This window comes from Callospermophilus lateralis, chromosome 14 (genome assembly GCF_048772815.1).
Source record: "Callospermophilus lateralis isolate mCalLat2 chromosome 14, mCalLat2.hap1, whole genome shotgun sequence".
NCBI lineage: Eukaryota > Metazoa > Chordata > Mammalia > Rodentia > Sciuridae > Callospermophilus > Callospermophilus lateralis.
In genome coordinates, this window is record NC_135318.1 from 52,718,218 (window position 1) to 52,730,217 (window position 12,000).

At 42.9% G+C, this 12,000-nt stretch overlaps 1 protein-coding gene across 2 annotated transcripts in view; it reads right to left on the bottom strand.

Annotated features, from left to right (window-relative positions):
- Spred2 (sprouty related EVH1 domain containing 2) overlaps window positions 1-12,000 on the bottom strand; it is a 118,039-nt gene that overhangs the window by 14,039 nt on the left and 92,000 nt on the right. For both annotated transcript variants that reach the window (XM_076833436.2, XM_076833435.2), the window contains 2 exons: window positions 9,033-9,201; window positions 6,293-6,357 (listed from right to left, as the gene is read on the bottom strand). In XM_076833436.2, coding sequence (XP_076689551.1) covers window positions 6,293-6,357; window positions 9,033-9,201 — 234 coding nt within the window. The remainder of the gene's footprint in view (window positions 1-6,292; window positions 6,358-9,032; window positions 9,202-12,000) is intronic.

The following is a 12,000-nucleotide window of genomic DNA, read 5'->3' on the forward strand; positions in this document are numbered from 1 at the left end:
AGCTTTGAGTAGCCATTTTAGGGATCCTGTGAGTAAAACATTCCCTGCAAAGGGTCCATCATAGGAACAGGCCGACAGAACACGTTTATCTCTTATCTGTCCCCTTTCCAACTTGTATCCAACCAAGAAAACTCTCTAGTATGACTCTTGCATTTAATTGTTGTTTTAAAAATGGAACAGCTGCGGGATGGGGACGTGGCTCAAGAGGTAGCATGCTCGCCTGGCATGCGTGCAGCCCGGGTTCGATCCTCAGCACCACGTACAAAGATGTTGTGTTCGCCGATAACTAAGAAATGAATATAAAAAAAAAACTCTCAAAAAAAAAAAAAAAAAGGGAACAGCTGAAATATCATACAGGAAACTATTCAATTAAGAAAGCTGGTAGGTAGTGTTGGTGGTTCCCTCACCAAGAACCTGCTGTGGGACCTTAGGCCAGTCAGTCACCCCTGACTCCTCACTGCTTGTACAACTCTATATAAAATGGGGCACATCCATTTAACAAAATTTAACAAAATCAGGTTTTATTCATAAATAAAGTTATCAAAGGGAATGTCAGAAGGAAGGAGGCTAGAGCAGACAAACTCATCTTTTCTAAATTCTAAGGTCTTGACATGTCTGTGGCTCTCCTTGCCTCCCAGCAAACCAAACACTTCCAGCTGGCTCCTGCCAGTGATTCTACCTTTAATGTGCCATTATGTACCTGGTGACCATGTAACAGACCCACTATATCTATGGTTTCCACATCCATGGATCCAACCAACTGCAGATCAAAAATATTTAGGGAAAAAAAGGACATCTGTATCGAATGTATATAGACATTTTTTCTTGCCATCATTCCCCTGAACAATGTAGTATAAATATTTACATAGCACCTACATTGTGTTTAGGTATTACAAATAACCTTGGCAGTACTGGGGATTGAACCCAGGGGTGCTCTATCACTGAGCTACATCCCTAGCCCTTTTTAAACAGCTTGCTAAGTTGCTGAGGCTGCCCAGGACCTTGTTATCCTCCTGCCTCGGCCTCCTCCTAAGTCACTGTGAGTATAGGTGTGCACCACCAGGCTCAATGATACTATGACTGAGTACCAGAGGATTTCCGCAACCACAAGGTGGGGAGTAGACGGGCGTGACTATACGGCTTCCTAACAGTGAGCAGAGAAGACAGTGACAGCCACTAAAAAGCACCCAGAGCCATAGAACACAACCTGTGGAGTCTCTCAAATCTCTCTGAATGCTGATATCGGGGGCATGAGGATGCTGTAACTCAGGTGAGCCTCTCCATCCTTCCTCCTCTCTTGCCCCCCCCCCCAGAGAAAAGCCCTCTCATTCTTTCTTCCCTTCTTAAAAAAACAAAAACCCAAAACAAACCAGCAAGAACTCATCTACAGTCTGGCATTGGATACATCAAACAGCAGCCCCCCATCCCACCTCTGTCATCTCAGCTTCTCATTCCCCAGAGAAATTTACTTCCAATTCTTGTGGCTCTTTCTTTTGGCATCTGTCTTCATTTTTAAAATGCCATAGTTGTATTACTATTTCCTGCCTTTCAGATTTAGATATTATTTAAGGACTTCTTATTATGGAAGATGAAGCCTTGACTATACACCCTCAAGAATCTTCCTATAAAGCAACTATTTCCCTAATCCCCAGCTTGAGAGCCAGAGTCCGGCCACTTGGCACAAGGACAGCTGAAACATCAACAGCACTTGACCATGATTCTGGATTAGCCTGCTCTAGAAGTATGCATATACCGCAGCTGCATCCCCCCCCGCCAGAGTATTTCAAAATCATCTTCTCTATGAAGATGCTGGTAACATTTCAAAAGAATCTACAGTAATAAACAGCCAGATTTTAATGGACCAAACCTTAGCAACAGGGATTTGGATAATAAAGACGGCCACCAAATTCAGAGTGTTCAGAGTTCTCTACAGCCCACGTTCTCTCTCTACAGCCCACGTTCTCTCTCTACTCTCCACGTTCTCTCTCTACCACCATCTTCAACCATTCTTCTTCTTTGCCAGACTCAAACCCTCTTGCCTCATGATCCCCAACTGCAGGGATCTGGAATTCAGCCTAAGCTGGGGAGTAATCGGCTCAGCTCATCTACAGAGCTAGGTGTTGGGAGCACAAGTCTACTGCCCCCCCCCCCAAGACATGCCAGTTGTCCACTTACCAAAGGACAACAGAGGCAACCGGCTCCGGGGCTTTTGGGCTCTGTCCCTCAAGTTTCCCAGCTCTGAAGGGGGTCGGGGGAGGCAAGGCAATTCTTTGCAAATATCAAAAACTCCCCTGTCACAGAATACGAGCTTCTTTTTTTGTTTTATCTTCTTTACACTGGACCCACCATTATAACTGAGGCGCCCAGCGAGTGGAGGGGCTGTGAAGGGACCACTGGGGCACGAGGGAGAAAGGCGTTGGGGGGACAAGAAGCCTGAGCAGCCCAGGGTGGTGGTGAGTGCCAGTGCTGGCAGGGGGCTCCAATCCCAACCTCAGACGGACAGAAAACAGCTAAAAATCACCACATGAACCCACAGAGAAGCCCTCAAAACCATCCACTCTAAACAAACCTGAGGATCACACTAAAGCAAATACATAAATTCTGAAAACTCAGGATTGGGATACACTATATCCGGGGTTCAGATTCTCCATTCACTGAACAGCTACAGAGTGAAGTTTCATCAGCTTATAGAGACTCAACGACAAATGACCTGCTTATAATCTGGCCCTCAGAGGAACCAGTGCTGGCCACTGGCCACAAAGCGCCTGGGCTGGACATTATCTTTTAGGAATGCAACTTGTTTTTCTATCCTGAGAAGCGAGGGGCACAAGCTGGCTTGGGACTGACCATAAGAGCTGAACAGGCTTGAGCACACGCACTTCGCGAGTGCCCCAGTCCATTCAACCCCTTCATCGAGGAGCACAGTGGAGAGCCCCTTCCTCTGGGTTTATTCCCTGTGTTAGTTTGTTTGCCGTTGCTAAAATGGAATACCTGAGGCTGTCTACTTTAAAAAGAAAAGAGGTTTATTTAGCTTACATTCTGGAGGATAAAGAGCATAGCACTAGAGTCAGCTTGGCTCTGGTCAAGGCACCACTGCAGATGGCATTTCAAAAATGGAGGGAGTGGGCTGGGGTTGTAGCTCAGTGGTAGAGCCCTTTCCTAGCACATGTAAGACACTCACTGGGTTTGATCTTCAGCACCACATAAAAATAAATAAATAAAACAAAGGCATCTACAACTAAATATATATATATATATAAAAGTGGGAGCATATGCCAGAGATCCCACGGCAAAAGGAGAAGGAGGAGAGGCTAGGGAGGGGCCAGACTTACTGTTTTATACCAACTCTCTCTTGAAAACTATCAGGGGTCCTACAGAAACCAAGTTACTCTCAGTGCCCACGATGACCTAAACACCTCCCATCAGGTTCCACTGTTTCTTAACATGGCCACACTGGGGACTGGGCTTCCAATATGTGAGCTCTCGGGGACACGCTCACACCATATCCAACCACAGCACTCCCCCAGTAGGACATCAAGGAATGCTGATACTCTTGTGCATCCACATATTGTCCACAATATCCTGTTTTCCTCCTGGTCCCAAGGAATCTCCTGAAACAAAATAACCTCTGGCTCCAGGGGCAGAAACACAAAAGCTCTATTCCTGGTTTCTCGAGTTACAACTCTGAAGTTTTCCCATTCACGGGCTGTTCTCTTGGAAAATGATCATGATTCTGGTCCGTCATAAGTTGGAGCAGGTCTTATCACTATTTATACCTTTCTTTGATAAATGAGTTCCAAGCTCTAAACATCTGTCTTCCAATTATTAAGTCTCAGGACACAACAAGACTGTAGACTACCCAGCAGATAAAGCAGCCGCTCATTTCCTTGGCTCTAGGCTTCAGACTTATTTACTGTTTAGGGATAGAAAGTCTGGCGACAGGGAACTCTGAACGAATGGGAACCTGGCATATAAGCCCCCCCCCCCCTCTTCCTAGGGTGTGGTTCCTAAAGACAGGGCTCTTCCTGGGGAAGGGAGGTCCCATTATAAATAGGTCCTTGTTTGTAAACAAATGGAATGAGGGCAGTTGACCATAGACATCGGGACCTATGTGCAAGGCACTTCATTAAACAGAGCTCCTTCTCCAGTGAGTTTCCAAACATCTGGAAGCAGCAGGGCTGTTTCTAAACTTTTTTTTTTTTTCCCCCCCAGGCATTCTGTGCTCTGTGGATCCCCTGTGGATTAAAGGACAAAACCAGGAGGGATTCTGGCTTCCATCATTCCTTTCCCTCTCACCCTCTCCCGATTCCATAAATCACTTCTGGCAGGTAGCTGGGAAGCAGCTGCAAAGGACAGTTCTGCTCTGGAGCACAGGAAGCCACCTTTTAACCCGCCTGCTGTTGTTTGTCTCCCGAAACGTGATAAAAGAACAGATGTAAGCAACATGCCAACTGTTGAGAGGATCTGCGCGGAGCACTGGAGGAAGCCTGTTCAGAGCCACATCACACCAGTCGCTCCAAGGAAGGACAACGGGGTTCATTTCCTGAAACCCCCACGCACGCTCTGTTCACGTCAGGCTGGGATGCACGACGCTCAGGCCACTCACCGCCCACACCCCTGCTTCTGCCTCTGCCCCTCTGGCTCCCAGGCTGTGAAGCCCCTTCCAGAACCCTGCTCAGATGCCACGGGAGGTTCAGTCCAACTTTATCTCCCAGTGAGGTCTTTTCTGAGCCCACACCAACCTCTCATCTCTAGACCAGACTGCTGACCACAGCCTGTAGCTTCCAGGCCTCCTGGGGGTCTAGCTCCCCTCTGCAAACTACCCTGTTAACCTCCTGTCGTGTTGGAACCTTGGCTTACACACCACTGTGGCCCCCAAGCAGTGTCTTTTATATCTCCAGCTGCAAACTTTGAGTGCCCTGGGAAACAAGTTCAATAGGTTGCACCCAATATTTAAAAATATGGAATAAAAATCAGCTTACAAAAGATAGTCTTGGGAGAACTAAGTAACAATGAAGTAGACATGAGATAAAATTATGAAATTCCTATTAACTTTCTTAAGAGATTGTAATGGTGTTGTGGTTGTACAGGGAAATGCCTTATTGTTTTTAAAAAACGTATCTTCATTGGTCTTCTTTGGGGTCGGTTTTAGGTTTACAAAATTGAGTGGAAAGTATAGCAAAAAAAAATGTGCACGTGGGCTCACATGCACACATATGTAATTACACATATTGGGACAAATCAAGTGAATGTGCCAGAATTTACAACTGCTAAATCCAGGTAGAGGGCACACAGGTATTCATTACGTGATTCTTCAAATTTTTCTGAGTTTAAAATAAGTTTCGTAATTAAAAAAAATAAATAAATAAATAAAAGAAAAAAAAATCAGAATGCAGATCATGAAGAGTGATTTGCTTTTAGGTATCCACTGAAGTGTGTGTCCTGGGTCACGCAATTTTTTTTATTGTGGGTCAAGGCCCTGAGTTTGAAAATGCTGCCCTAAAGCAATTTGCTTTCCTAAGCTCACAGTAGGCAGGCAATGAACTACTTGTTAATTAACCGCTAGAAGCACTGAATTTAAATGAAGACTGAGAAATCAAATCTCCAGTTACATCTCATTAAGTCAAGCTGTGTCACAACATGGAAGCCCCTTCCTCCCCAGCACACTGTCCTCAGCTCAGCCTCCAGGCCTTTCTTATCAGATGCTGAATTATTCAATAAAAAGCAGGACTTCAGGCTTTTCCTCTCCAGGGAGGGTGTTAACAGAAGATTCCAAGCAGGGGCCCAACTGTCTTGGCTGGCCTGGACTGAGGTGTTCCACAGGACTAAGACTCTGGGTGCTAAGATCAGGACTGTCCTAGCAAACCAAAGCAGATGGTCACTCTAGATTTCTTTTTTCTTTTTAATATTTATTTTTTAGTTTTAGGTGGACACCATATCTTTATTTCACATTTATGTGGTGCTGAGGACCGAACCCAGTGCCTCATGCATGGTAGGCGAGCACTCTGCCACGGAGCCACAATCCCAGCCCATCACTCTAGATTTCAAAGAAGCCTTAAGGACTCTTGATCTGGGAGAGTTGTCACTGCAGTGCTGTGTAGCAGAGTACAGCCACACAGGAGCGACAGGGGCGAACCCATTGCTCAGGAAACTGATACAAGATAGAGATACCTGACGGCACCCACACAAAAACAGTTGATGCCACACTGTAAGGTGTCTCTGGCAATGACAGAGAACCTTTTTGTTCTTAGTCATCACCTAATGTGGACAGAAAAGAGCAAAGGAAACTTACTGTGAAAACGTCATCGTCACCAAGCTCGGCCTCATTATGGATAGTGGAAGATGATGTTGTCGAGCCTAAAAGAGAAAAAGGTAATAAAAATGTGTCTCCAAAGAGTATGAACTAAATTCAATCACTTAAAACTTAAAAAGTGTACTTTAATAAAACCACATTTCATACTTTTCCCCTCAATTTTTTTTTTAGTGTTCTTTTTAGGTATACATGATAGCAGAGTTTGACATATTATGTATACATGCAGTATGACTTCCCATTCTTGGGGTTGTCCATGATGTGGAGTTGCACCTGTTATCCATTCAGAAATGAACATAGGAAAGTTAGGTGTGACTCATTCTAGTGTCTTTCCTATTTCCCCCACCCCGCACCCTTCATTCCCCTTTGTCTAATCCAATGAACTTCTAGTTGCCCCTTATTGTGTGTTAGCACTCGCATATCAGAGAGAACATTCAGACTTTGGTTTTTGAGGATTGCCTTTGAAGACTCCAGATAATTTACTGGCAGATGCCATAATTTCATTCTTCTTTATGGCTGAGCAATATTCCATTTTGCATGTATACATTTTCTTTGTCCATTCATCTGCTGAAGGGCATCTAGGTTAGCTCCATATTTTAGCTATTGTGAATTGGCTGTTATAAATATTGATGTGGCTGTGTCACTATAGTATGCTCCATCCTTTTTGTTTATAAATCACTAACAGAAACCAATTACTGGGGAATTAGTGCCTTTTTTTTTTGTTATACTGGGGATTGAACCCAGGGGTGCCTTACCACTGAGCTACAACCACAGTCTTTTTATTTTCTATTTTGAGACAGGATCTAGTTGAGGCTGGTCTCAAACTTACAATCCTTCTACCTCAGACTCCCAAGTCATTGGGATTATAGGTATGCATCACTGCGCCTAGCTGAATTAAATGCTTTTAACTTATTCTTTAACTACTTCTTGCCCGATGCTCCCTACATTAACTTTGTGAACTGTTGTTCTCAGTTAATCTCTCAAACTTCTACACTGGCTGCTAAAGAACAGATACATAAAGAAGCGCTATGGAGGGGAAAGGAGAACCTGACTACTTCTCTGAGGGGCATTCAGTAAGTCCAGCCTCTGTAGGGACCTCAAGGTCCCAGTTGTGGAGGGAGGAAAGCACCGAACTAGGACTCCCTGCAAGTCAGACCTGCCACAATCTTACTGTGGAGACAGGATTTCGCTTTGGTAAGTCTTTCCATCCACCAATGAGGAAGATCTGATTAAACAGCTTGAATGTTGGCACCTCCAGTTCCAAATTCAGATACTGTCCTCTAAATCCCAACTGTGGGAGCCATGTTTTTAGAAGATGTCCAGGCAATGGGCAGGTGAGTTTTCTTTGCTTTTGCAGGTCAAAATTAAGGCTTCTGTCAGAAATCCCAGCTTATGCCATCACAGAATGACTTAGTTTTTAAAGTTCTAGTTTACGAGAGAACAGCTAGGTAGTGTGTGCACGCACAAAAAAAATTCCAGTGTGAGAATCAAATCCTGTATGTAACTTCAGTGATTAAAGTCCATGGATACAACGCAAACTTCTATCAATAATACAGAGGTTGATTCTCTGCAAACAATGTAAAGCTATATTTAATATCAACATCTAAAATATCTGCCATTTAACATTGTAAACCCTGGTTTTTAATCTCTTTTTGGCCAACTCATGGTTTTCATTAATTGATTCATGTTATAGCTAGAATTGTCTTAGCTGTTAAATGTTAAATGATTTCCTAGACTTGCATTTTTCTCCCTCATTCACAATCAATACTTCAGAACAGTTCCATGTCTTAAGCAAGCAATATATATATTCTTTTGTGATTCAATTCCCCCAGTTCTAAATCTGGTATTAACATGTTGCTTGATACTTCTTCAGAGGGCTCTGGCTGTAGCACCTTTAATTGTCTGATTAGATAACTGTATCTGAAACACAGAAATTTGTCCATCTGCACCTGGGGACTGTAGCCATGGTCATCATGAGAGTTGATGGCCCAAGGCTCTTCTAGGTCAGAATCAGATGTAACAATGCCCACACCATTTACTTTTTCTTTTTTTTAAACGAAGTCCATCATTCTCTCTTTTTAAAAAATATATTTTTAGTTGTCAATGGACCTTTATTTTATTTCTTTATATGTGATGCTGAGAATTGAGCCCAGTGCCTCACACATGCTAGGCAAGCGCTCTACCCATGAGCTACAACCCTAACCCTGCCTATACCATCTACAAAGAACGGCCTACACCAAACCAAGGACCTGGGGAGTGACAGATCCCTTTCCTTTTCAGTGGCCACTGTTCACTCCAGGCTTTGATTTTGGAATAGTGGACAGACCTGGTGCAAGCTGGGCCCACCAGAATGCATTCTCTACTTCTGAGCCAAGACAGATCAGACTAAAGTCTTTTTAATAGTCAGAACAAGGAGGAAAAAAAAGAAAAAAAAAAAAAAAGTAAAAAAATTCATTCACATGGACATCTGGAGTGCCTGCTTCCAGTTTCAGAGCACAGTCCAAAAACCAATCAGGATCACTCCCTTCTCTGAAATCTATCTCCTTTCCCCTGCATTGTCACTTTAATTATTCTCCTTGGAAGCTCTGAAAGTTTTGGCATCAACTGGGCCCCAAACCCTCCTGCAAAGAAACTATAAATATACGATGGCAGGCCATTGGAATGAAAAAGAATCTGGAAAATTTCCACAGACCCACTAAGGGCCCAGTGACGAGTTTGATACCTTCTATGAGGTCTTCAATTGCTTTCCTCACTCCCCTGTCAAAGGCTCGAGCGTCAGCAGGGCTTTGGAAGGTAAGTCCAAACTTCCTATTATCCACCTTCCAATGATGAAACGTTGGATTGGCTTTGGTGTAGACCAAGTCCTTTCTTACATAGCATTCCAGCACCACCTGAAGGATGGAAGCACACAGGCTGGTTACTCGTGGAGCAGCCACGATGGTGTCTGGCTACAGAAGCCTAACAGGGAACCATTGCTATGCTAACCCAGACCCTCCACCTGTGCCTCCACCGGGTGCCTTTCTACCAGGGAGGACACTCTGTTGCTTACTGACCACCTCATCACTGCTGCCCCTGGCCCTTGGCTCTTGTGAGATTTCCTGTCATGGCTGTCCTTTCACCACGTTCCTCTCCATCTCACAGATTCATCTCCCCCTGCTCTCACCGTGAAGCACCAGTGAGACCCAGGTCTTTGATGGGCCCCATATTGTGGCCTTTGTCCTGATGGCTCTCAGCCTTCTCTCCCCGGTCTTATTCAGTCATTCTGAAACTTCTGCCACTGGTTTCCTCCTCAGTGCCTACATCTGGCAATGCCATCCCTTCTCGGCTCACTCTCTCCAGCTCCGAATCTCTGTGGTCACTTTTGCTGCTCTGCTTTCTCTCTTCCCCGATACGATTGATCACCAAGTCCATCTCATGTCTCCGGTATCTTTCCTATCGACCCCATTTCAGCTGCTGCCAGCCTGATCTGGGGCTGTTAACGTTACATCTAGATTACTAGAATAATCTCCACATTTCTAACCATCTAGTTTCAGAACTGGCTTTTGCTGAGCTACAACCTTGACTGATCTTTTCCTCTCTAGATCAAGTCCCTCCATCTTTTTATCTCTAAGGCGGAAATAACACCAAAGTTATTAAGGAGACAAGAACATGCTCTGAAAACACTGAATAAATGAGAAACTTAACAGGGCCGCACTCATTCCTCAGGGCACATCACACGAGGCTGTAGTCTGTACTCATCCTTGTAGCCTTCACCCTTGGGCATCTCATTTCACATCATTCTAATAGCCTCACGTGCATTGATCTTGTTCCCCCTAAATATAAATATTTCAAGATGTATCATAAAGTAACACCCTGTGTCTAGAATGGTGCTATAAAGAAACTAGTATTGTATTTTTAATATTGTATTTTATAGAATACAAGCAGTATTGCAGTCATGTGACTATAAACATCATTCTTTATTCAGGATAAAACCAAACTATTCACAATATCTATTCCTTTACTATAAACATCATAATGATTTTGCTGAGTTTTAATAGCCTCGATCTTGTTCTGGCAAAGCTCCGCAATTAACACAATGTGATCTTGTTAATTTAGACTAAATGAATGGCAAAAGTAAAAGCCTGTTTGAATTAGTGTAAATTTAAGTAAGCAATGTGTTCAAATGAGTAGAAATTCAAGAATACCTCAAAGCAAAAAGAAATTAAATGCTGCCTAATAAACATTCCTCAAGTTGGTAAAGAAATAAAAATAATATTCAAGTTGGCACACTACATTAGCGGCCCAAAGCAGTTAACTTCACAACATTGTATTGAAAGAGGACAACAGTCCACTCACCCGATTCTATTTATGATTAAACTGCTTATTATGGCCATTTCCCCCTAAGAATAGTGCAATGATTAAATGTCAGCCCAGCCCCATTCCAAATTGGGGAAATCCAAATAACCAAGGCTTTAACTAACAAATGTTATCTATTTTAGAATTTAATAGTCTCAATTGAAAGTCTCAAAATAAACTTTTTGTAAAAACACAGACTGTTTTTCCATATTTTTAGGGTGAAAAAATTAGTCTCTATTGACACTAACTTTAAAAATTATTCCCAATGCATATTTTCTTAGAAAATTTTAAGTAAAACAAGTTTGTCCACTTAAATTAGGTGATAGAGAAATTAGATACTATCTTACGATGTCCTCTTAAGCAAATTAATACCTTTATGTATCTAAGTTAAACAGCAAAAATGAATAAAGTTCAGATGCATTCATCTTTACAACAGATATTCTTGTTGAAGTTTAAAAAAAAAAAACAGAAATAGGAAATAGATGTTGTAAAGAGTTAAAAGTGATTTAGATGAACACAGGAACCTCCTGCTTGCTTTTCTCCTGCCTCACCCTCAGGCCTCTCCATTTCCAGTGTCACCCCATTGTCATTATGGTGAGCAACACCTATAAACTGTCCACAACTTGCTTTTTATTTTCCTTAAAACTTTAGGGACTGGGCTGTTGCTCAGTAGTAGCTTATGTGCTTATTAGCATGTTCAAGGCCCTAGGTTCAGTCACCAGCACCAAAAAAACAACAACAGGTCTTAAGAGATACAGGAAGGTAATAATGGTTCTCTCCAATGGCTGTGTTGTATTCCTCAGTGTGGATGTATTACATTTTTTCCAGCCATTATCCATAATCATGAACATTTAGGTAATTTGCAACTGGTCACTTTTATAGACAAACAACGCAACCTACATCCTTATACATTGAAGGTTTTCAGAGTTCGGTCTGCAGGTCCTTAGGAGCCTCCCTTATCTGCAGACCCTTTCCAAGATGGGAAAACTCTCTTTTTAACATCATAAGACACTTTTGCCTTTTTCACTGTTGACATTTCTGCTTGTGGTGGGTGTCACTGCTGGGCAGTTGCATGAATCAAGATAGCATGGTAGCACCACCCAACTGTATCAAAGCCATCAGATTCCTTCTTCATCATCAAATGGTCTAAGTAAGAAATGCCAGTTTTGCTCAAGAATGTCCTTAATGAAGCAGCAAAAGTTATTTCACTACATCTTAACCTTTGCATACACATGCTTTATTTTATGTGATGAAATGGGAAGAATACACAATTGGATTCTTCCATCAGCTTCTGCATTCCACCTGCTACAATGTGCTGCTTTGGTTGAAGAATATGAAGAAAACCTGGCTTTGCA